Source organism: Hyposmocoma kahamanoa, unplaced genomic scaffold (assembly GCF_003589595.1).
Source record: "Hyposmocoma kahamanoa isolate Upper Pololo Valley unplaced genomic scaffold, ASM358959v1 62, whole genome shotgun sequence".
Taxonomy (NCBI): Eukaryota; Metazoa; Arthropoda; class Insecta; order Lepidoptera; family Cosmopterigidae; genus Hyposmocoma; species Hyposmocoma kahamanoa.
This window is the reverse complement of record NW_020653850.1, coordinates 3,930,113-3,957,944: the sequence shown is the minus strand read 5'-3', so window position 1 is coordinate 3,957,944 and position 27,832 is coordinate 3,930,113. Positions and strand designations below refer to the sequence as shown.

At 34.6% G+C, this 27,832-nt stretch overlaps 1 protein-coding gene across 4 annotated transcripts in view; it reads left to right on the top strand.

Moving 5' to 3' along the window:
• LOC113229833 (protein TANC2) overlaps positions 1 to 27,832 on the top strand; it is a 268,124-nt gene that overhangs the window by 15,981 nt on the left and 224,311 nt on the right. The window contains exon 1 of one of the 4 annotated variants that reach the window (XM_026463518.1): positions 18,876 to 19,232. The exons of the other annotated variants lie outside the window; for them this stretch is intronic. Coding sequence (XP_026319303.1) covers positions 19,157 to 19,232 — 76 coding nt within the window. The 5' untranslated portion in view covers positions 18,876 to 19,156. Of the gene's footprint in view, positions 1 to 18,875; positions 19,233 to 27,832 lie in introns of those variants that run through there. 4 annotated transcript variants of the gene reach the window in all.

Sequence of the window (27,832 nt, the reverse complement as noted above, 5' to 3'; positions counted from 1 at the left end):
TGTCCAGAACTCATAGAGAGGCGATACAGGCGAGTCAACACCGGAGACAACTCTGGTGCACAGTTCCGCAGGACAATCGCTGGGACTCCGTCAGGGCCACTGGCTTTGTTGACGTCTAATTTGCGTAAAGCTTTCAACACCTCTTTTTGACGGATAGTGATATACGGATAGCCACTTACTATATTTCAGTCATAACATCATCAGACATAATACGTATTGTACAATCGATACTAGTCATATAATACTTTAAATTTCTTGTGTCCAACATTGCTGTGGGAAAAAAAACCTTAGGTTCAGCTTAAAACTTTTATCTATTTAGAAAATAGATCATGGCCTTTCGAAAAATATCCTTAAGTAGTTGTTTCATTAAAGTGCGACACAAATGTTACTAGTCTAAATTTTTCATTTGTTTCTTCAAAAACGCAATAACGTATTGTGGTGCCTGTATGTAGTGTCCAAGAGAGTTTGAATAAATACTTAGTAAATCTTGAACAGTACAACTTAGTCAAGTAAAGCTATCTAAATGTTGTTAAAGCAACACTTTCAACTTGCGTGTCAGCTTGTAGCGAGCAAATCTCGTCAATTTGTCCCACCTTACCCGTTACATTGTAAGGGCTTTCGAATATTAATGTGTGTTATAATATATCACTTTTTATCTGACTAATTATAATTGAAGATTATCAGCTTGAAAAGTAGCTGAATGTAGACCTCTTTACGATTTGTCACAATCGCTATTTTTCATAAGGGTCGGCTTTCATAAACGCCAAATTATTCACACTTGTAGCTGGCATACATACCCCCAGCAGGATACTTAAGGTACCTAATTAACACGTGTTTATACGTAAAAGGCGTGTTTATAACGGCTGATGATATGGGCTGTCAATTGTACAAATACTGCACTAGGTTCTTTCGAATTTGGATCCCAGTTTTCATTTAACATCGGCTGGAGTGGTGTCTTTTCCCTGTCATGTATAAACAAAATTATGTAAGGTAACTAACAGGAGTATTGTTAGTATATTGGCATGCCAGCTAAAAGTTGTTAAGCCTGTAGCTGGTATGCCTATAGAACCTTGGCCATCTCATACACTGGGAGATATGCACCCTTCTACTTTTATTGTACGTAGACCATTTCACGGTGACGGGTGACATTTAACGACGTAAAAAGAAATCGTAGCCTTGGTATAATGAAGCCGCCCATGTACATACGTCATAAGTGTTTTTATCACATGAAATGCATTAAAATAATACTTAGTATGTGAAACAAATTGAAGCATAAAAAGTTATCGACTTAACCTCAAATATTTAAACCTTACTCCCGAAAAGTTATCATTTTGCAGATGTGACTTTTTTACACCAAGAGTACGAAATATTGAATTCTTTCAGCTGTTGTACACCAACGGCTAGATTTATATTGTAATTCAAATTCTTATTGATGTTACTTATTTTCTCTGAATTCCTCTCTTTTATATTGTACGCCTTAGTCTATACTGTTAATCGATTTTTTTATTACTCTAGGGTTTCCTATTTGAGCCATCACTGATGCTTCAATCTATCGCCTAATCCCATGAAGAAAAAATGCTGAGGCGTTAGCCTGAACGTGCCAAAGAAATGCTCATTTTCCGTATTAACCTCCACATAATTTCTACTTTAACTTTGGGTGGATGTGGATAAATCCTACTCATTACGAGGAACGGCATCTTAAGATTGTGGCCTACGACTTCCGAGCGTACCCTTAGCCTGGCATATAAACCGACTGGTAGCTCTCTCTACTTTCCATCGCTATAAATAATAACGTTCACACGGCGTTTAAATAAATACGTTCAACTTTCCCGCCCCTACACTGCGCCTGCGCTTCGGCTAGGGAAAGGGCAAATGGGTCGATTAGATCATCTACTTACAAGCTTGATCGATAAAGGGCACGGAATAGGTTAAATGTATCCTGTCAGTGACTGAAAGGGAAATTCTCTCTCGACTTTGTTAGAAAATTTATATAAATCCAAAAGATTTAATGTCGTTTCAGGAGAAAAATTGAATTTGTGTTAAATAGCTACTCCTGTCTTGTGTACCTTTTTGTTTATTAAAATTGGTTTATTTCAGGTTTGTTTATGCTTTCTTATCAAGCGCTAGTTTTAAGGGCCTTTTGGTTTCTAACCAAGCCCTTTTATAAGCCTTTTCCATTTGATTGACATAAATTGCCATCATTACCTTCGGTATGCTTTAAACCATTCTCCATTAAAACCATCTCATCACTTTCAACAACTTTCCACAGTCAGACACACTTATTGCAACTTAGTATCATTTGTTTATAAACAAACATACACGTCAGTCTTTACACCCTACGATGGTTATCTAAACTGCCCCAGCTAGTTAGCTGGCGTGTGTAGGAATTACAGAAGAATCTAAGGGCCACTCTCGCGAGTAATTATCTTGTTGATAGACTGCATCACAGATGCTCTTGTCTTTTTAACTACAAGTAATTCTTCTATACACCGTTTTTTATGCTAAATGTAAAGCGATGTGTCTTTTTCTACAAAGCCAAGGACTATTACGGGAATGAATTCCAAAAGCTTGTTCAGCCGAAACCTATGGCAATTAGGTTGTTTTATTTAAAATTTTGGAGTTTGTAAATTACGATTAGAATGATCATTAACAGATCGTATATAATTATTTGACCTTTCAAACTGTATCCCAATAACAATAAGAACTATTAAACATTATTCCTACGTGCTTTCTAAAAACCAATTCATTCAAGCCTGCGACTGCTATGAAGAATAATTTGTTATATTAATTTTGATCGTGTGCATAAGTCGTGCACCATATTCCATATTCTAAATATGAATTTCAAATAGAGACATAGATCAACGATGCAATTATGGGAATTTAAATAGAGAAACAAATGAATGGGATCCAACCATTGTTGCGTTATAGATCGTTAACAAGCTTTCAAGTCTTCTGTGTACTGTACGACGCCTATGGTAAGCGCTTATTTTTCTTAGCCTGCGCTTTTTTCCACTCTGGGACATAATCAAGGGGTACCTGCTTCTAATAGCCCAATATTAACAATTTGTTCTAAGTTTGCGTACCACAACTTATTTATTTATTATTTGGAAGACTTACAGCAAATTTTTATGAATAAATACAATGTTATGTAACAGGTGACAGAGCTAATTACAAATCTCAACACGTTGCACAAAAAATAAGTTATTAAGGTTTTATTTAGTATGCAGAAAGTAAAAACATTATTATTCAAACGTAAACAACATATTGTTTAACTTATTGAGAACGTCATAGGTACACGTGCAGGGAAAAAAGAAAAACATGTAACCATATACTAGCCAATTAGTTGTATTGTAATATTATTTGGATAACATTTTTGGAATTTCTTCTAATGTGCAGGATCAAACGAAACCAGACACTGGACAGTGGCAACTTCAAAGATCACTTATTGTTTATACAAAGTCTGTGTATCTAAGCCGGTCCATCGTTTCATTCGTGTTTTATGATGTGTAGAGCTATTTTTAATCGCTTGTCGGAGAAATTGTGCTACTGTATTCCGAGTGTTCCTTTTTTACGTGAAAGTGAGGTGAGTTTTATAAAGTACTGTTGCTATTAAAATTACAGGTAAATGTGTTCTGGTTTTACTCTAATGAGTTTTATTTTTAAATCCTCTGAAATGGGACAACGGTAACAAAATATGTTTTCAAAATGAAACTATTTTTCGGATCCAAATCGTCAGTCAGCCGTGAACATGGGAACTGTAAAGAGCCCCGAAACCTTGGTTTGTTTGGAAAAACAAACATACGCGATTTGTGGTACATCGTTTATTGAGAGAATAAAACGAGCTAATATATGCCTAAGGTGGTCAGCCACCCGAGCTTTAGCGAATGTGTCTATTACACCTTTAGTTTACTTTAAGAATAGTCAATTAAGAACGAAAAGGTTTAATCGAACACAATGTTTAAATTATTAAAAGGTCCGTCTGGCAAAATTGACACGCGTAGTATCCTGTATTTAGGAATTTGGTATGATATTTGGTGTCGGCTGTGGCGTAAAAGTCGGCGAGATAGTCTAGGTTACTCGAAGTAAATTAAAAAACTAGGTAATTTTTACTCCCTAGCGTTTAAATGACGCACTTTACTCCCGCTACGTAAGGCTATGTTGACGTACTTTAGAACATGAGAAGTGAAAAAGATTTTTTTTTATTATAATACAAGGTACGTACTCTGTTTGAGCTATGAGCTCGGAGTTTCTCTGAAAGATAAGGTGCGAAATGAGGTTATCTGACAGACAACCAAGGACGTCGATATAGTTTGTACAATAAGCAAGCTGAAATGGCAGTAGGCTAGCTATACCTGTCGAAGACCCGATAACCAATAAGGGATCCGAGTTCTTGAGTGAACACCACAGCTCGGCAAATGGGGTGTAACACCCTATGGCCAGATGGAGTGACGATCTGCAAAAAGCTGCTGGCGAAATATCGCACAATGGAAGAGACCTAAGTAAGTGGACTGCCACAGGCGAATGATGATGATGATGAAGACGTAATCTATTGCAAGTTTTTTGTCGTTCACGAAAATAATTAGAGAATCGAGTTCGATGGCTTTCTAGAATAGCGGCCTACAAAAGCATCTAATTCATCAAGAAGAAGTTTTGGAGAGAAACTGAATCAAGCAAAGTTGATAAATCGTAGACCATCCCAACGTGGTCATGTGATTATTCTAATGAAAAACTTCAGTAAAAAGTAAATAAAGGATCAATTTTGGATTAGGCCAATATTCTTCGAAAGCGGAGAGTTATACTATTTTGATTAGACATAGGAAAGATATTCCAATGAAACCCATAATTAAGAAGAATGGAGCTAAAAAGACCAGGCCTTTGCCAGAAGTAAGACAGTGCAAAAGAACATTCAATATTTTAGTGCCGTTATTTGAACATAAGTAAAATGCATTGACTGACCGACTTTGTTTTTAATTTCCAAGAATAAAAAGGAGTGTATTATAAAAAAGTGTATGCTTTTAAAGCTGCTGAGTGACTTTTGGTTTTTGGTTGCTTTTACATGCTATGAATTACCGCTTACGATATTAATTGATGTCAGTGAATTAAAAATACTGTATTTATTTTTTTGTGATTAATTTTTCTTGCCTTTTTCGTGTACAAACACATTATTTTTACTGTCTAAAAGAATGTTTAAAAAATTGAGGCTCATACAACTTTATAATATAAATTATTGTTAACCAAATACTTATTCAAATATTAAGTACGGCCTACTGCTGGGCACGGTTCTCCTTTCAGGCGAGGATTTAGGCCACAATTCGCCACACTGGCACAAGCGCGGGTTGGGGACTTCTCACGTTTTCCGAGGGTCGTGAACCTTCTTCGATGTGCAGGTTTCATCACGATGTTTTTCTACACCAAAACGCTGGTAAATTTCAAATTAAATTTCAAACATAAATTCCGGAAAAATTATTGGTGCGAGCCCAGATTCGAAGCGACGGCCTCTGCTCGAAAGGTAGGTCAAACCATTAGGCAACCACGGAGTTTTTTAAAATTCATTTACTGACTTTAATACTGGTCGTAGGATAAAGTGGTATAATAAATTGGTAACATAACGTTATTCACCCTAAAACAAAAACATTCAAATATATTACTATAACTATAACAGGATATATCACGGAGAGTGTGCGATGGAATAATTTTATTTTTTTTTCCTTTCCATCAAGCTCAAATACGCATTATTTTTTTATTAAAAAAAAGTAAAATAAAGAATTGAAGTTAAACAAAACATATTATAATTTAAAGATTAATTTTAGACCAATCAATAAAACAAATATTTGAAGAAAATTCAACAGAGAAGAATGAATATTCCAAAATAATAATGATCTTTATATTTCAATTTATTAAAACAATACGACGACGTGGCCCAACGGTTTGCACTGGGGACGCAGAAAAGAGGATGAAGAGGTCCATCCAGGTTCGACTTCCGATATCACCTTGGGAAATAGACTCTTCTAAATTTGTTTCGGTCGGGATGTTCTAGGTAGTGCCACGTAAAAAACTCCTTTGCTCTAGTCATAATACAAAGAATACACTAGTTGGAGTCTAAGTAATTAGCTGTCAGGCATATTATTATAGTTATTCAACTCATTCCATCACACAAAGGCTACAAACTATAATAGAAAATAATTGACTACAGGAATGTGTACTTGCAACAGAAGTCCCGTTTAAGAGTCAGAACTACGACCATAAGGTAAGAAGTTACAATTCATTTTGGCTTTAAGAGACGTTCTGCTCAGACTGTTTTGTTGATATTGCTTTTCTCTCGAATGTAATTGATAAAGACACAAACACAAATAATACTAATGACAAAATTTTTAATGAAACAAACTTCCTCAGTATCAATTTCTTTGTTATTACCACGCATTTTATTCATTTCCCGTATTTATCCCACAAATTCATTCATCCATCCATCGATTTCTATTTCAGTTACATGATACGCGGAAGTTTAATCAAAAAAGTGTAAATATTTACTTATTCACATCCTATTTCCTACATCTGGCTTCAAAGATGTACCTGATGTATGTATTAATGTTTTCTTTGTAAAGTTTGCTTATATGGTCTTACCATACTTTCTTTCAATGTGATGATTTGTTTGACGTAATTTTTAGAAACGTCTGTCTTTATATTGTATAATGTTTATACTTCCTTTTCCGAAGGGTATTTTGCTGTTAGTCACTGAGGGCTTTGACTATGCCACCGGATAAAAAGGTAAGCTGAAGGCTTACTCGTAGTGTTTAAGTTGATTATACCTTCACCTCGTACATAAACGGTTCTTTACTTCATAATAACTTTTAATTATTAATTATAGAATTGAAGCGGTCGCTTGGTGTTTTAAAAATGACATCAAATAGTAGACGTAATTATTGTTGTGTTTGTGGTAGTTTCAAAAAGAGTGCCTCAAATAAAAAAAATGTACATTTCTATTTCATAACACGATGCTGGTATAAAAATATCAATATAGCACGAGAATACAGTGATGAACACCTTCATTTTTCCAAATTATGTTTACAACCTGTTGGTTTAGCCAAAATTATAATGTAATAAACCGAAACTCCGAGCAAAGTGTACCTATTCATTTATCTATATAGATATATATTCATAATCTGACTCTATGCTCTGATTATATTATGTACAGGTACTAATGTGTGTGCTAATATAATAATATATACCAGTATTGTTGTGTGCTAATTAGAAATGGATACACCAAACGCGACACCTACTATGATAACTCAATTTGTCTTGGCTTTCTTATTTTTACTATTGATTTACTAAAATTTACCTACATTGCACTTCTGCTCCATGAACAACAGCGTTGCTGAAGTAGCAGGGGTCATAATTAGTGTTAAGACATTCAAAAATTTTATTTTTTATTACTATACATATTCTACTTGACATTGAACATTTGTGGTACAAAAAAGGTTTCTTATTTTATTAAAACTTAGGTACCCTTCTCTATTAAGAAGTTTCTAAGTTATGTCAAATTATTAACGTATTGCAGTTATGAAATGGCAGGTTATTCGATGATTCAATTACGTCACCAATTGCATCATTTCGTTTAATATACATTGAAAAAGTTCAATAAACAATAGTCGATCAGTCACACCCGAATCAAGACAATGCGATCGGTACCAGTCGGCTTTATTAAGATAAAGCAAAACCAATGCGCAATGATCTCTGACTGTAGCTCCATTATTTTGGGTCTAATTTACTTTTGGTAAATATCAATATGTCGTTGCTTTGCAAAAATACAACACAATGACACAGTCGTTTCGTCGTATAATACGTTCGATTTAAAAGTAAAATTTGGTCGTATATAAAAGTCATTATATTTAGTACAAGTTTCGATAAGCTCGAATCTAAAGTTAATAGTTTAGCCCACACGCACTAAGTTTTTTGTATGTCGGTTTTCTACAGAATATACTGCAGTGAGCACTACACTTGCACTATCGGATATCCTGACGATCGGCGGGATAGCATCCCTACTTGCTCAATATTCCGTTCAGACATAGGCCCAGGAATGAAATTCCTTGCTCCGAGTACATACAAACGAGTATCTTGGTGTACCGGAATAGGCATTAACTGGTTCATTCCGAGTTCCTACCATCCTTTTTTTTTATAATATATAAGTACGCATTTAATCTCCATCTCATCTGGTGGAAAGTGACGATAAGGTCCGCGATGCAACATGCACACCTGAATAATACCTATTCACTCTCGCCTTGAAAAGGCCCAAGTTATAACGTTCAGGAGATAAGTCTGCAGGCAGGTAATTCCACTCCGTAGCCGTTTGGAATACTTCGTACGATTCTCCACACATAGGGTCATCCACAAATACGGTTGAAACTCGAACCCCAGCCTACGTTTAGTCCCCCCGGTGATTGAAAAGGGGCATCGTAAACCCTATCTTTGCTTCAGGGCTAGGTAGTTAATACGAGCAAGTTCGTTTACTTTAAAGAAGTAGTGTTTATAGTTAATTTTGTTGTTGGACTTGTTGACAGAGACTCTGCAAAATGACGAATTAAACAAACTGGTCATCAAATGACAAATTTTTACTATTAAATGCTGTTTGTGTAGTAAGTACGTGATATTTATAAAATAACGTCAATCATGCGTTCGTCAGAGATCACTGGATAATAGTTACAAACAATGCGCTTACGCAATATTTAATTGTCTGTTTGTTCTTAGATCTCTGTCTTTTTTTTACCTGGGGATCAATTTTCCTATCGTTCTCTCTAAGTTGGAGAACATAACATATGAACATATGAATGAGAGAATAATTATCCCAAATGTTATGATCATCATCTCTAGTGGTGTCAAGTTCATGCGACCCTGGTTTGTCTGAATAAAAATCGACCTCTTAAATTGTTAACTTATGGTTTGTGAAATTATAAACCGATCAGTATTTGAAACGGATTTGGATTTTATAATATTGTCATTGGTTTTGCAAATTTTAAAAGATGAAATAGAATCAAAAACAGTCACAATAGTTTGAAAACTGTCCTTTAAACAATCTGACAATCTTTATCTTTTGGGTTAAAAAAATTTTTTTTTCTACAAAGGGGTTCTCTTTTTAACTTTGTATTTTCATGAGTAATTTTTATAAAATATTAAATTGTTTCATAAAAGAAATGTCTCCGGTCATTTCAGAATCGGCTATTTGATTTGTTTAGCATAACTTTTCTGAAGTTCGTCTGTCGCAGTCACATACAGTACAGTACTCCACACTGTCTATCTCCATGAAAAAAATCTCCTATACCTGTTATATTTCAGTTACACGTTCTTAATATACTTAATTTAATTTACCTAATAATACAAACTCCTTTGTAAGTATTTACGTCCCTAATCAAGTACCATTTTAGTACAAGGAACGACTTACGCACGTAGATATTAAAATACACAAAATACGACTACGTCTGTTTACAAAATTGTTTATTTTCCAAATAGGTAATAATCAAGGAAAATTATAACTACCTGTCCAAGTATAATAACCATTAACTAAGTATTGGCCCTATCGAATGAGTTTGGACACACTTTGAAGATTTTCAATGAACAAAACGATGATAAAGATGGCGTATCTACAATTTGACGTCTGCACTTAGCACTTTCTACTGGCTGTCCACATATTTTCTCGGTTGGTAATCCGTTTAAAATTTACGCTCAGGGTTGAACTAGACTGGAATAAACATAATTAGCTAGGATTGAGATTTGAGAATTCGACATTTCCTATCTGCTTTGGACTCTTAGATACCATTTTTTTTACAAATCAATACACTTAAAGCGCAAAATACTTTATCGAAATCAGATTTTAGTAGAAACAACTTTAAGCAACAGCACAATTTCAAAAAAGGTCTATGTAATACAAAACATTTTTTCAAACTGAGAATCAGGTAAGAGGGACATAAAAATTTGGAAGATATTTTTATCCTAGGTGCAATGAAAAGGCATAATAAGATAAACGCAAACTAAGGAGAGGAAACCAACCTTTAAATGAATGATGATAATGACAATAGGGGTCAAGGCTAATCACATTTAATCGTAATGAACAGTTTAAAATAATCTTGCAAAAATGACCATCCCTGTTCAAGGTAGAAAATGAGAGAATTACGATAAGACGTCGGCAGCAGGTAGGCAGGATTAGCAGTAAATCAGCGAATTTATCAACCGACGTCGAGTAGTCGCCGCCGCCCCGAACCGTTACGGTGCATTTGTAAACATCGCTATATAGGACGCGGTGAAAGATCGAAATGATGATGGCTTCGTGGTGGTTTTGTGGGCTGTGAATAGTATTGTGCCCTTCTTTGATGGAATTGTAAGATTTTACAATGCATTAGAGGTTATAAGTTACCATCAAGAGTTACCAAAAAGAGAAACCTTTTGTCGATTTCTACAAATGAAGAGTCATTGGTTGAATAATTTACGGAAATGAGATTCCCAAGCAAGGAGATAAGAATGTTATTACACCATCATTACTATCAATCCTTTGACAATCGCATTTAATTTAAACGCAGGTGACAAGAAAACACAGGACTCGTCTATCCACTCCATAAATCCAGTTTATTGATGCCCATACACTTTAAGGTACGAGGTTTCACACGATAGATTGAATGTTCCTCGACGCCAATCTAGGTTTAAAAACTGGAATACATAGTTATGTTTCTCAGTTTTTGAACTGCATATTATATATACATACATATATTAAATGGAATCGATATATTTACGCGTAATAAAAATGCAGTGTTGAGCGTTATTGCGCTGTCTTATAAGTAGCTGCGTCTATAAAATGTAAATTGATTTATAAATATTTGAGCACAAACAACGATAAATCACAAAGCCTTTTTTTAAGTCATACGTTTTATTTATTTCTTAAAAAGGACACAAAGTTTTGATATACTTTCGGTAAATATTTTCGGTGGCTACAGAAACGTGAGATGTACTGCAAGGAGATGGGTAGACGCTATTTATTGTCTATCAATGGGAAGCCTATACCTAGCAGTGGGTGTAGTCGGGCTGTGGTTGATGATGATTTTGAGTGATGAGCGTTTGGGAAAATTCCTTTTTAAAATCCACTAATGTTTCTGACCCAAGCTTGAACAGAGCAATCAGGCAGATCTTTACTTAAACTCAAGACAGGCCCAGGCACCTTCAGGCGTGTGCACATGCATTCTCCCGCGAGAGTAACAATGAGAACAGGTTGCGCCGTTTATAGCAAACAATTTACTTATTAGACTCATGTTTAAGTGGTATTTCTAAAATGCTGCTAGGTTTCTCAATGTAGGCTTAACAACGGACTTATTGTAATTTAACTACCAAGAGGGTGAAAAATGATAATAATGTTTGCGGTTAGATTGAAATATATAATCTTGATTGTGCACTCTATGGCTGAATTAAAACTTGTTCGAAATTTTCATTTTAACTAAAAACCTTAACAGTATGTAAATAAATCACAAAATTAACATAATTACCCTCAGGCTTAATACCGTCTTTCAGTAACTTCCGAACTGAAGAACCATTAGTTTATCGATAAAAAGATCTTTACTATTTTGCGCACGGAGCATACATTCAAGAAGATAAAATGTTGTAGAAAGTCACCATATACTTTATAGAAAAACCGAAGCTCCTTTCAAACAATCTCTCAATTATATAGACCTGCTAATGCTGCTTCAATTGATTTTAGAGGCTATGAACTCAATAAAAATACTTCTCTCATATTTCACCGTCATTTTCCGTCCATTTACGGTCGCAGGTAACCTTTAAGGCGTAGGTTTCTCATAGTTACGTAATGTAAATACAGTTCATTTCAATCGGGTAGACCAAAAGTAAATTTATAATTCGCCAAATCTTCAATCAGCTACATCACCTAGCAGCATTTTAGCCACCTTTTGACAAGTTTTTATGCGGCTTACCGATGACTCAGACAAGTCAACGCTCCGTCCTCTTAAGCCTTTGAAGGACTTTTTCTTTTCGTTTTCAACCTCGGCGAAGTCTGCAACAATTTCAGGTTTAATCACATTCATCACGCTTTCAAAATTAACGTGTGGTTTAAAAATAGAGGTCTTGAAAGTGAGAGTAGATCATAATCGATTATTACTCAATTTATTTCAAAAAGATCGAAAGAAAGTGATTTTTTATTTTTTATTATATTAATATGCACAGATAATATACGAGTAGATACATAAAATCAATTAAAAATCGTAAAAATTTGATGGATTAACAACCGATGAGGGAAACGAGTTTTTGAATGGAGACCACGGCTCGGCAAATAGTGTGGAATGGCTGAGAACTGGACGAAATGACGCACATTAGGAGAGGCCTATGTCCTGCAGTGCACTGTGATAGGCTGTGATAATGATGATGGATTAAGCAAGACCATTAATATTCCTAAAAATTTGAAGTCCTTGCAAAACTCGACTGATTTTACCTTAAATCGCTAAATATTTACATAAAACATTCATGACACGTGCAAACGTAAAAATACACATACAGGTATACCCCGTGTGTTCCACTTTTTATCACATCTTTTTTTGCCTTGTAAAGCTTACAACAGTAAACTAATTAAAATTCTGATCACAAGTACTGTAGCAATATCTGAACTGATAAATTGTGTTGCTTATTTATTGTGACACTTGGTTATAAATGTGATCAAATCTTTGAAAAAGGGTTTAAATTACGACATAATAAACTTTGGAAGATTTTTATAAAATTTAGTACCTAACGTCGACATTTCAAAAAAATACTCTTTGTTAGGATAAATGTTGAAAAACTTATTTTTGATAAAATTTAAGATAAGAAGAAATTGATTCAAAGCGTTTCCGTAGTGGTTTTCGTAACATAAAATATCTTTATGATAATCCACGTTAAAAGGGATAAAAAGTGATAAAATAAGTCTTTATTCCAAAATGGTCAAACACCGATCAATCTAACAAAGAGCACAATGAAAGTCCTACTACAAACCTCTCTAAATTGTTAATAAACTAACTCAAGTGATTGCATTATTCCAAAATCTTGACAACAAAAACGACAAAGGGAGCTTTTTTATTGAAAAAAATCTATGGGAAAGGATCACGCAGGCCGAACGCCTAAAAATGTTAGGAGCGCGCCTTGACTTGTACGGGAGCGGAATTTTAAATAAGACTCATTCGAATGGGCAGCTGAATTCGTGATTACAAAACAGAGCAATATACATTGCTCATTCAACACACATTTTACAGATCATATAGCTGCTACGGCAAGCAATAAATAAGTAATAGGTGAACTGAAAAGAAATTTTAATCTCAATATTTCTGAATAGAATATTTTAAACAACAGTCCTTATATGATCCTGGAATACTCTGGAAACCTGATGAAAAAGATTTTGGACCGTGATGAATGTTGACCGTGATTTTAACCTTGAAATAGTCTGGTATTCTAGTGACCGTGAAGATTTCGCCGGGGCTTTTGATTGCGTGAATGAAATTGTTTTAGAAATTGGCAGCTTGATTCAGTTTTTTGTTGGAGTATTAGCAGACCATCTAGGTTTTTTTTTTATAATTAAGGAGGTTTTTACTGTTGGTAGCACTTTGTTGTTATATGCCTCCGTGGCCGAACGGTTACCATGATGAACTACCACGCAAGAGGTCCGCAACGCACGAGGGTTTGATTCCCGTGCCGAGAGAAATGTTTGTATGGTCTACATTTATTTCTCTCGTGAGTTTGGGTGTGGTTTGTTGTTGTCTTTGTATATGTCCATGGCACCCGCGATACAAGGTCTCCCTGGTGCGGGGCTATGTTGAGTGTGTGCGTTATTATTATTATATTATTAATGTATTAAAACACTTAATTTCAAATCAAGTTTACTTGAATACGAACGCACAATGTAACTGCAGTCATTAAGCTCTTCAAAAAATATTGCTCGTCAAGCAAAATCAGTTTTTGTTTTATTAGCAATTTGAACTCGCTAAAGTTAAGCACGTGAAAATTGTAAAAGATGAAGTTGTTTCCTTTGACAATTTATCTTTATATTTATCATCCAGTTACTGAATAAACTACTGCAATTAAAGAATATTAAGCAGGTCTTTAAGTATCTCTTTACGAAAAACTTTGAAGGCTTTATTTAAACATATATAATAACCAGACAATTCCCGCTTACTTACAATAAAAATCATGTCCACCTTTATATCAGGTTCACTTCATAAATTTTATTATTGCCAAAACGTCCGCCCAATTTATGTTAAAGAATGGATCATTATGTAAATGATGTTTAAATGCAATTTCTCAAAAAAGAAATGAAGCTTTATAAGAATACGTTCATAATGATCTGATTAATTAAGAGAAATTAGTTATATTCTTGATGACAAGTATGTAGTGCTTTTTATTCGTTGCCACAGTTATTTGATGTTTTTTTTTCCAGCTTCTTTGCAATGCCCTCTTTTTAAAGATCCATTCCCAGTAGTGGAATATAATAAATACTACAGAGGCTATTGCAGGCATGAGTAAATAACGAAAGTTTTATCGCGATCGGATACTAGTGGAATGCATACGGAACAAACCGACATAATTGTATGTAGACTGTAATATAATGTCCCAATGAACACTTTGACAGTTGTTAATTACAATAAATTTTTGGGTAATCGACATATTTGCATAGCAACTATGATAGAACAAACAGGATTTATTTAAAATTAAAACCTTCAGTCCTCCGACAAATGAGTAAATTTATTGATTTAAATAATCAAATAATTGAGTGTACTAAATAAAGATTTACTTATATAATGGCTCTTGGGCTTCAATGCAAATTTACATAGAAGGAGTTTAAATAGAGAAAATCATCTTGGCAGTTAAAAATCACCTTAATTGTTGTTGACAAATTTCTCAATTATTTCATCTATTTTACTAGAGTCAACAATAATGTTCAAAACTTATGACAAACACGTGACTTTCCCAACCTTACTGGCTCAGCCTCATATCCTAAACCTTCTGTCTATAAACAAGACAACTACTCCCAATTCAGCAACTACTCTCTCTTTCCTTCTTCCATCTCTTTCTCGTCATTCTCAAATCACAGCGGATGATGAATGGTTCCCAAAATTATATGGTGGTACTTGAAATTGGCCCGCAGCGACCCTTCGGCCCATTTCGGTGAAAAAAAAAACTATAGCGGTGTGAGAACCTTCCTGTTACACTCTTCAATGTCCTTTTTTTTGTAACGTCTCTCATCGAAAGGAAGCACGCTTGTTAATGATCAAAGTTTTATTACCCGCTTTATTATTTTTATAACACATACGTAGTTTGAAAATTGTTATTACTGGAAAAATAGCTGTATTACTATATAACTAAACTTACAATGTGACCAAATAAAGTCATTTAGTGCTAAGTATTAATAGAAATTTAATGTTGAAATTGGAAGGTGTTCTTATGTTTTATGATACTGGAAACTTTTGATCGTTACATGGCATTCCTAGTTCTCTAGACACGAAAACTTACGGCATGTCTAAAATAATTGTGTGTTGATAAATAACTATGAATGTTCAAGATCGTATGTACTCTTAAGTGACAATTAAACCGTTTGATATATGTGGACAGTCTAAAACAAAAATTTGAAGACTGCTGTGGTCTGTGGACTGGTGTGTATGCAATGAATAAATTTCAAAACATCGTTTATTCCTTTTTGAAACTCTAGACTACAAATTTAAAGTCCATCAAAAAACAGCAGGGCAGTTTTTTTAGCGATCCCACACTATCATTTTTAAGCACATATCTATGCCTATCCATACGTACTTAGTTGTACTAAAACACTTAAACGTTGCTTACTTATTTGTGATTTATGACAATATCTCTTTCGTTTTCTTTTTTAAAGGTTAATTTAGACATTCAAATTTGATCAACGAGAAATTATTGTAGATGGAAGTACTCTAAAGATAAACTATCTTGCTTTTCTATGACCAAAATATTTTATACTACTACTTAGGAACGTTATAATTTTTATTGCTAACAAAACTATTTAGTGGTACAAGAATGTTTCACAAAGAACGTACGAAAGTGAAAGAGAATTGAAGCAAATATAGTTCATTTCATTAATTTTGTTATAATTCCTTCGACCCGGTTGGATTCGAACCAGCGCTTCAGTATATCGTGCCTGACGCTATTCCAACCGAGCTACGAAACGAATCAGCAGACCTTATGAACTTTTCTGTGTTCATCTTTGTTTTTAACCGACTTCAAAATAGGAGGAGGTCCTCAATTCAAAGGTATTTTTTCTTTAGTGTATGTTACGCGATAATTCCGATATTTGTGAACTGATTTTGACAATTCTTTTTTTTTGAAAGAGGGTACCTCAATATTGAACCCAATTAAATTGGAAGAAAATATTATACCTCTAAGGGTGGCAAACTAGGAGATAAATCCGGTTTCACGTACTTTCCGGTAACCGATTTCAATAAAACTTGGCAAATAGATGTAATTCCAGGAACTTTTAGGGTTGGTTTTTTGAAGTTTCGATTATTGAATTTTAACGACTTTAATGGCATAGTGCCATCTGTGAAAAATCTATAAAAGTTTTTCTTCACTCAGCTAAGTACCTTTACAACTACCTTTGGCTGACTAGAGATGTCGTGTTAATAATTATAATATTAAGTTTATAGAATATTACGATGTTTTACTGCCATTCATTCATTGATTTGATATTTATATATTTTACTGGTATATAATAGGTACTAAATACGGATATAAGACCTGGACATAAAAAAATATACCCTCAGAAAACGTTAAATAACAAAGCGTCGAAATGTGGGCCTACAGACGAATGATGTACATATATTATCACAGTACAGTACCTACATATCATGGACTCAAATGTCACCAATGAAGAAGTTCTACGAATAGTTGGACAGAAATGAAAGCTTTTGGACCATCAAACAGCGAAAAGTTCCATATGTGGGTCATGTACTTAGAGACGACAGATACGAGCTCCTGCAACTCATAGCGATGGGAAAAGTCGCTTATAGAAGGAAAGCTGGTCGTAGAAGGAAATGATGGCTGTAGAACATACGAGAATGGTAAACAGTCCACTATAGTGCTTGGAGGCCTTGGCAGAGATGGAGACAAATATGTTGAGAAAACCACTTTAAGAATATGAGTACTAATGTTCTTAATTTTTGTGAGTTATTTATAGCTACGGTAAATTACGATAATAAGAACAAGCAGATATTAATAAAAAAAACGGTAAATACTACTACTTCAATGTAGTAGACCTATAGATCTACTCTCTTGTGCACATGCCATGTGGCAGTAAGCCGTAACCAAAAATCTATTCTACAAATTAAAATTCAAATCACATTTGTCTCAGCTATCATATTTGACACTTTCTCTGACCATACGTGAGATCGGCAAGATCTGATTTTAATAACCTACGATTGTACGTGACATAGCAGTTTCCAAGTTAGTGACTTTTTATTGACGTCAGTATAGTACCTAGTCATGAAGTCTTAGTATTTATAAATGTTCAAGCAATGTATGCAAAGGAAATCTAAATGAATAAAGTATCATTCATTCATATATCATATATAAAAAACGTGGTAGAATATTTCTCGTTTAGATCCTAATTCTCTGTCTTCAAATACACGCTCTAGAATCGTTAGACCTTCTACACCATTTTTATAGCCTCCAAAGGTCATCAAAACATTTTAAATTTTATCCAAAAAATTACAATAATCATTACATATGCAAGTTGGAGAGAATAGATGTCGATAATTCATAATTAACTTTATTGTACAAAATAATATAATCCTATGTCTGTGTATAATATTTTGTGAGGATCTTATTGTACAAATAATATTTTAAAAATACATACGACAAGGGTCGCTGGCTATTATTAGAATGAATCCGGCGCACGCTTGCTACCCCACAAATAACAAGGGCACGTTGCAGCAAATAATGCAGCTAACTTCACTACTATTTATTTCGTCTCCCCTCTGCCCTCCTTCTCCTCCCCTCACCTTTAATCTGTCACCATTTGAATTATTCTAATCATTCTATCAAAATGTACACCACGCAACTCCAGTTTATCAATGACAGAACTTTGACTGAAATTCAAAGCGTATTTGTTACTAGTTTCGACAATAACAGATGGCTTAATAACTTTGGGGTGAACTGTATTTATAGTAAAGACACAATGTCAACATGAGCAACAAATTTGATATTTACTGCTTTGGAATAAGAAATACGGGAAATGGAAAGGGTTCTGGCCGATTTAACTGTGGTAGAACAATGCATTTTAAATGAGGGACTGACCCTTTCGTTTCGCAAATAATAATTTTCTCTTTCACACTGTCGGTTCTGACAGCATCAGTTTACATTAGCGTTCTTTTAATTTGAAAAGCAAACAATTTGAATTTTGTTTTTTTTGTTTCTTTTGCGGGTTTGTGTGTTAAGTCTTTAACAATTACTATTTATTATCTAGATTTTATATACCATGCTCACTTACCATAGTGCATTATTAAGTGTTTATATTCTCTTTTATATTGGTATCTTTATCTGTAATAAAAATATTAAGAAATGAAAACAATTCCCAAGTAGAAATCTGCTATTAATGGTCCACTCAACAATAACTGCCTTTCTACTTCTGAATATTGGAGTATCCATAAACATAACAACTCTTTACGACTATTTTCTAAAGCAATTCTTAATTTACGATAGGGGTCCCTCATTCACAGTTTACTAGTAAATAGAACAAACCAAGCACTAAGCAAAGGCATGTCATAATCAGATTAGCAGTAGCAGGTCAGTCCGTTCGTTGTGAACCTAGGCACATGTCTCGAAGCGTCAGTACTCAGTCATTCGCGTCGCGGCACTCATGCGCGCTGGCCGTACAGCGCGCGCGCCGTTTCTTAACGTCCCACTAAATTCAAAATCAGAAACGCATTTCTCAAATCTGACATTAGTAAAAAAGTTTATTAACGGACTTTACCAACTGCCAGTGCTTTTTGTTTTTACATTTTTGTCAAAACAGGGGTTATTAAAGGTGTAAGTGTTGAAGATTATTGGCTTAAGTAAGCAGTGTATGTAGAGACAAGTGGATGTGACCTTCTATGATGGAAATGTTCTGAAACTGGTACTAAAAAGTGACATGATGAATACGAAAAAATTGGAATGTTATGTTGACGATGAGTCTGTGAACGAGAAACTTAATCTCAGCTTTCTAGGTAAGTGGTAATCTGAACTCACCAGTATCAATAAGTGTATCAACAATAGTAACATAAATCAAAAGAAGAAATCCATTAAAGGACATCGATGCACTTTACGTCAATAATAAATTGTCTCACGATATGCATATCAAGAAACTTTGTCTGGTGTCCAAAGATAAAACTTGAAGCCTGTACTATAAATAGCTTGCGAAGTCTAGACTTCGAAGGGGAATTTTATCATATAGAATCCGATTTCATCAGGTTGTGAAATGAAAATCGTGGGGGTGGATTACTCATAGATGGAGGTTATGTATATCCTGCAATGTGAGTCAGTATGTCCATTCATATTTACACCTACACGTTTTTGGAGAAATCGAAATTTAGACATAAGACACTGATTGCACTGTGACATAGAGAAAATTATATATTTACAATCGAACATATATATCTACTTACTTGTTGATACTAAGTCTCAAATCACATTCTAAACAATAATGACCTCATTTTAAAGATGTAATACATGAGTGAGAATTTATGTTTTGCAATATGAATTTACACAATAACCAAATTGTTGTTCAATGCGACTTCAGTTTTTCAAGTTAAACAACTGAGGTATGACAAGGTAAACAGTTTAAAATTTTAAGCAAGTGTACAAAAAAACACTCTTCATCAAAGTAATGTGCACAAAATTGACATTGATTATGCGAGCATTGTAGATGCTAATTTAAAGAAGAGTTGTCAAATAAAAATCAGTATAGTGCTAAATTGTGTGTGTGTAGTAGTGAAGAATTTCAGGGCAAATAAAAAAAAACAAGCGCATTTTTAATTACTCGACTTCGTTTGCCTGAAATGCATTCTTGGGAAACAAATGTCTGGCTATGCCACCACCGCCGGGCCCCGGTAGAAGGGGCAGACCCAAGAAGTGCTGGCTTGACGTCGCCAAGGGTGATATGCGTGCCAATGGTCTCACCACTAAGGATGCCGAAGACCGTGCAAAGTGGAGGAGAAAAAGTAGGAAAACGGACCCCGGGCTCCGCAGCAACACTGCTGAGGACGCAACCGGGACAACGCTCAGATAAGAGAGAGAGAGAGTTTGCCTGAAATGCATATAAACTTTTTTAAATAGTCACAAATCAAATGAAACGAGAAAATAGAATTTTTCGAAATTTTTGTATCAATACAAACTCTAATGCCAGTAAATTAAGTCATATTTTTCCTAAGGGAGTTTCCTGAAATCTACTAATTGGATGTTATTTTCATAAGACTATTAGTGGTGTCGGACTGTTATCTTTGTTGCTTAAAATAAACAGCTTAACACCTATTCACTGAAGCTTCTATGATCATATGACCAAACCAAAGAAATTATCGTTCTGGAACGTCAAATTTGTGTATGAATAGTCGCCAAATCGTAGAATTCGCTGTCTCGTAGAATTTTTTAGCTACATGCCTTAGGTATTGAACAAGACAATACAGTTTAAAATCCCATTTCTGTTTAACATAGTTTCAAATCTCAATTTTATTTAATACAGTTGCCTAGTGTTGATTAATAGGTTTTCTCAAACTTGAAGTAGGAAGTGTTGATATATGCTAATGTGTTTTTTGCATCTCTAAGTCTGATAACCCCTACAAGGTCAGAACCTGTTTTTGTTTGTCCAATTTCGTAAGCGAATCAATTCATTTTACTCATCATAGGCTCGGCTCTTTTAATTGAAAATTTACTATAATTTTTCAATAGCTCGTTACAATAAATTTTATTTTATGTTTGCTACTGTCATTCTTTGGACGGTGTCAATGCCAAACTTGTTATAAATGTATTGATGTTGTAATTTATGTTGATTATTGACTTTATAAGTGTTTTTTTTCTTGATTGTCTTATTTAATATGTATAGTTCTTTTGTATCTTCGTTTCGTATTGCTGTTATTTGTTTACTTACAATATCTGAATGGACATTAACAACAAAGGATTTATTAGTGCTTTTTGTTATTACATTATTTCTTACATCATCTTATCTATATTTTTTAAACTTTGGTTATGACTTTGCATGAATACGTTATTATTATTATTATTATAATTATTATTATACTTTTCCTGTCTGTACAGTTTTAGTGTTCTATGACTTGAAACAAACAATCCACATCTAGCCAGACACACAATAGAATATTATTCTTTATTGTACATAGTCTTAACGTAATAAAAAAGTATGTATTCAAAGCCCTGAAAGTCGTAAAGGATACACCGCAGTATCTCGTCTCAAAAACGCTTTCAAAACCACCAACCACAAGTCCGACCGACCAATAAAAATAACAACGTATTTGAACATCAGACAAAGTCTGGTAAACCATAGGTAAAACGTTGGTACAATGTTAGTAAATATAGGTAAATTGCCGCTGTCAAGCTATTATCTGCAGTTAAACGAGTCAAATAAGCTTTCACTGCTTTCAAATACGGTTAAACAGGACATATTGATAGTAAAGACGTTTACTATAATTCTGAGTTAGGCTACTAAGCAAATGTTTAAGCTAATAAAGAGAAATTTAACCGTATAATACGATGTCTTTATCATTAAATTGTTGTTTGAGTTGATTAATGTATTAGATAATGTTCCAACCATTGTGGTCTTCGATTTTCTACTATAACATTAAGTTACCAATTGCATAAACTATAGTTAAATAGTTGTTTGAATTGTAAGTACTCAAAGCTTGGAAGTAATATGCAAGACGCTATCCAAAACACTCAGACTCGTACTGGTTTACCGAAATCGTTTCTTAACGTAATTTTGATAGTAATCAATATCGATGCCTTTCTCTTAAAGCACAGTTTAACCAAATGAACCTGGAAAATTTACTAAAACTCGTGGTTTTTACTTCAATAGCATCTGTTTGACGGCCTCCGTGGACGAGTGGTTTGCACACCGGTTTTCATGGTGTCGCCGTCTCTGAGGTTGCGGGTTCCATCCCCGACCGGGTCAGTGTAGACAACTAACTTTTCTGTATTGTCTCGGGTCTGGGTGTTTGTGGTACCGTCGTTGTTTCCAATTTCCATAACGCAGGTGCTTTAGCTACTTACTTTGGGATCAGATCAACGTATGTAATGTTGTCTAATATTTATTTACTATCTATATCTGTGCAAAATAACCTACATTGGTGCTATAATTACGGCATCTATTTTAAAAGTAATAATCGTCTTAACATCTACGTACACGATGTAACCTGTTTTCATCACCTTTAAAAATTAAAATTGTCCCTTTAAATCCGTCTACCTGCCAGTTGCAAAAAAAAAGATTCCGATATAATTATTTGTCTTCTTTTCGTTTACCGCTGGACGTGTTTTTTTTCTTTAAGACAGTCAATTGTTTCATCTCTTTCACGCCTGTTATCTTAACGCTTGTAAACCCGTGTATTTTATATTGTTACATTTCTAAATCCTTCTATAATCCGTTCTTTAGTCTTGTAGACACGGTATTTGCGCATACGGTGTGGTCCATTGATCGTAAAGATTCTTATCTCCACGTGTAGCTAGAGAAATTATGGGTAAATGACTGATGCTAAATGCTAGTTATTGCACGTAAACGCTTTGTGGTGGTATAGAAAAATATGCTATTGATGAACATAAATACAATATCTAATGGTGTAGTTTTACAAAACTTGCTTGGCTTTAGTTCATATAAAATAACACAAAGGCCTCACCTACAACCTTTTTTTTTATCATGTCAATCATCTTAGTAAGCCTTTAATTTACTTAGAAAGCAAACCCATTTCCTAAAATATGCTATAATTACTTTCATAGTCTCCTACTCCCACCTGCATCATGAATGGCAAGGATGTTGCAAATTATGGTGAAGGAACAACACACGTAATATAGCGGTAACGAAGAGTATCTCGGGGAAGTCTCATGCAATTCGTACATTTTACTAAAGATTTATGAGTCTTCTTGTCAAAGTGGGGGAGACTGATGTAGGTGTGTTTTGCTTACTGACATTTCAGATACTACCTCAAGGGTTGTTAATGCACTGTAATTGTGCAAGCATAAATGTCAAAGGAAGGAAGTGAACCATAAATTTTATGCACCTTGTAAGTACTTAGAAGGATAGTCAATATAAGAAGTTTCGCCAACTGTGACATACATCCACAGACCTTAGAGAATGTGTTGAATCACGTCACAGGAAATAAACAGGCATAGATCAAGGAAGAAAAATATGACAATTATATTGCATAAAAAGCTCTAAAAGGAACCTAAGAGAAACACAGGCGATGCTATATTGAAAAGAAAACACTGCTTTTAAAATAAAACGTTCTAACTGAACACCAACTTTGCTTGCGATAAATAAATGTATCCTGATTCTGATGTTGATTGTACAAAGGAATCATGAAGGCTTAATTGCTAAAGGGCACTTTTTATGAACCATAAAATTATTGTCAAGGCATTAAAATTTCCTTCGAGACTTATACTTACTGGTGCGGGTACTAATTTGCTTAAACTGCTAGAGATAATAATAAAACCTGGCTTTTAATGGTAAAGCTATTTCTTGAACTAGAAACATAAAACCAAATGAAGATTTTACAACATACTAATGAATGAACCAGTTGAAAATGTCGACTTTCAATTCGACCCAAATTCAATTCATTATTATGCAACAAATTGACAACCATCCAACAACACTAACCACATTTACCTGACTAGACAATTCTCCCTTAATATCGGCTACAAACCAGTCGGAGGTTCTAATTGAAACACCAACACCAGGTGGTAAGACAAAGCATTAAATCCAGATCGTAGAAATACAGGGTGTCAAAAATTTGTTTTCTTATGACACCAAGTGGCGTTGCCGGGACCAGCAATTCCTGCGGCTACTGGAAAGCGACACGTCTGTCCATAAGTCGCAGTACCACTCAGAGCTTTAATAGTCCAGAACCGGCAAATAGAAACTATTTTAAAATAATTACATATTTATAATAGGCTTATTTGCCTGGTTTCCGTAAATTTAGCATAAGCTGTCAATGAACGGTTAATAAATTTTTCCATTTTTACAACCTGGTTAAAAAATCATTTTTAGAAAATGTATTCTAATTACGGGCACCAAATTACAACACCCTAAAGAACTCCCGACTTGTTCGTCCCACCACTTGGTGTCGTAAAAAAAACATTTTGGACAGCCTGTATACAAGACAAATAAAGAAGTACTAATTTGCTTCTTTAATATTGACTTAGCTTTTACCAGACGGTGTTTAAAAAGTCTGAACAACCTATTACATAACGCAGATTTCAAGGTTTGGTAACAGTTCAATATCCGTATATGAAAAGGTCATTGGCAACTTGAAATTCGTCATTTTGAATTGACTTATGGTTGGTTTTGTACTGCGGTGGCAGCCTAATGGGAAAAAGCTTCTCAATTGGAAGTCGAAACCTACAATTCAAAGAAGATTCACAGCCCTTGGAAAATGTGTCCGCAGTCCTTAATTAGACTTAGGATGGATTACTGTTGGGTTAGACGAGAAGATGGACGATGGACCAATGCAGTCACAGAATGAGGAGGAAGAACGCCCGCGAGCAAGCCACCGGCTCGATGGTCTGACGATATCGTCAGATTTGCTGGTTCAAGCCGGGTGCGAATGGATCAAAACCATGATAATTGACACAATAAAGAAGATGGCGTGGACTAAATGTAATAATGATAATGATGATGGATTACTACAGCCCAATACTGGTGGTAACAGAAGAAAAGATCCATTTTAATGCCTTATAGAAACCTTGAGTTTGACCCAATTTATTAATTTGTTCTAGCCGTACAATAATTACGACGTTAATGTATTTCATTCTATTGTTACGTTGTTTTAATCAATTGTTAAAATAATCAGTGCTAACCAGTAACTGCTAACTAATAACAAAGACTATCAATATAAAGAAACCAAATACGCTTCTTTGTTTACCAACGACTATTATACATTTCCGTACAAGAGCCAAATACAAATACCAAAGATACTAAAGGCGAGGTATTTATATAGCCACGTTTTGAACTTACGTCGTAAACCATACAAGGTAAAATTAGAACTGCTTATTTCAGTACGGCGGTATGATAACATAGCTTTGTGACGGCCAAAGGGCTTGTGCACATAGAAAACGATGACGCGAACATGTCTGCGCTATTTTTAATGTACAGTCGGTGACGTAAGATACCTTATCCCCTAACCGACTTTTTGATTCTGAGAGCCTTCTTAAGGGTTCTACAGTATACGTTATCTCAAATTGGCTTAAAAAAATAATTAAAACGTGATTTAGTAATGATACAATTAGAAAAGCATTGCAAAAAGAATTTTGCGGCACATGTGTTAAAGGTTAAGTATGTTTAACACTTTTCTGCGCATTTATCTACTCAGAACCAAATGGTCGGTTAGGAAGGTCAGGTATTTTAAGCATCGACTGAATACAAGAATCCACGATCGTACTTTTTAAAGTAAGTCACTGAAAATGCTCCAAACTTTCAAAACCAAAGCAAGCAATCAAATATGGTATGTGGACAAGTAAACTGCACACTGACTTCAAACGACATAATCACACCATGTAGTTTATATTTTACAGTATTGGAACTGCATCTAAAGTTAACCAGAAACAAAGTTTGAACAAAGGGTGTTGACCGCGCAACTGCTTTCTATGTACCCACGCCCTAAGGTTTGAATTCGAGTTTACTAAAAAAGGAATAATTGCACGTACCAGTTGAAGTTTACTTTTTCTGTTAACATAGAGGGCGCCATAGGGCATTGTACTGAAATAAAAAAGTAAAAGATCGAATTCGGGGATTTGTTACGGTAGAGCTGTCATGCCAAGTGGGAATCAGGAATCGATTTTGAATTCAAAGAACCATGTCTTGAACGTTAGATTTTTTTTAAATCGATAATCAAACATTTCTTGTTTTGCTTTCAGATTAATGTCAATGTCATTGTAGCATATTATTTACTATCTTGTTTTTATCGAGTTCTTATGTTTTCCGTTTGGAAATGAAACTGATTTTTTCTGGATCTAGGTATAGCGCATATTTACACTTCAAATGTTTTTGCCAATTACTGAAAATCAGGTTTTCTTATCATCTTTTTTAACTCCAATGGTTTCTTGTCAGTTAGATAATTTATAGAAATAAATAACTAAATAAATAATTAAATAAATTTAGATAAATATTTTTATTTAACTTTCATAGGGTAATCAAATATTTTAAAGTAAACCTTGATCCCTAGACATTTTTGATGTGTTTCTGTATATTTGTTGATAGTCTACCAAGGGACCTGTAGAGTCCGAAAGGTTTTGAATGTCAGAATGACTTGACCAAACGAGATGCAAATCAAATTGAACGCATTATTTACTATCTATTTGATATTACTTGCTGCCTATAATAAAATATTTTGCTACTTTTACGCTAATTATTATATTAAAGGCATAAAGTAGTCAGCCAATCTGATCTCAGAATGGCCACCACGAATGACCACTTTTATATTATGGTTTTAGCAACTTATTATATAATAAACACAACAACTCTTAAGAAATTAATCAAATGATAAGTGCAATAATCCCACATAAAAAAATAAAAATAAATGTTTTATTTGTTAATAATAAGCTAAGCTAATATGCATAAGCTTAATTCAGGGTCTGGTGTTTCCTTTTAGTGGCCTCAGACACACAGGAGACACAGCTCTTCTATTTATAGATAGGTACAATTTGGTCCTTATAATGAATATATTGACTTTTTTTTGTAATAGCGTCAAGTGACGGGACGAAGACGATCGTACGCCTAATGAAAAACCTGTACACTGTACACGCTTGTCCATAACAGTTGCTGTGCCACTCAGAGCTTTAAATCGCAAAGATCTGAGGGGCACTTCCACTTCGCCCGTCACCCTGAGACATAAGTTGACAAGTCCCATGTGCCTGTAATTTCACCACTTCGACTAGAACAGGGTTCTCCAGAGCCCACGAACTCTTGCCGAAAAGATTAAGAAAAAGAAAGGATCGCGGTTGCATTGACGCGCGTCTCATTGCTCCAATAATGAATGGCCGTCACGCGCACAGTACCCATTTACTCACAACACATTGTGTACCAATTTTTATATAAATGCATTTTGTTAGGTAGGCTTGCCATGGACACTCAGCTTTCATTACAGAGGTCCATGGATCACAGGTTAAGAAACAGTGTACTAGAAATAGCGTTAAATCTACTATGACTTAACTTACATGATCTTTTAACTTCACAACAAAAGCTGTTTAAAAAGCAAACACAGACATCTGCAACAAACACATAGAGTAAAATCCCTAAACTCGGTTTTTAGCTCTGATGGTAAGGCGGTTGCCCCTGCTAGGCATGCAGAGACTGGTTAGAGTCCAGTCACGTCATCATCATCATTTTATATACATAATGTAAATAAATAATATAAATATGAGATTCTGTATCGGTAAGGTAGAAAAGACAATAAAAGCTTAACTACTAGAAAGTAAAACTAGGATTTTTAAATTATATGAATAAAATTGGGTCCCCGCGGCAAGGTGCCCAAGATGCTGGCAGCGTTCCCCCTATGTATTGCTATGCTAATTGTAGAAAAGTAATATCTAAAATGTTATTATCTGTGCACCGTTT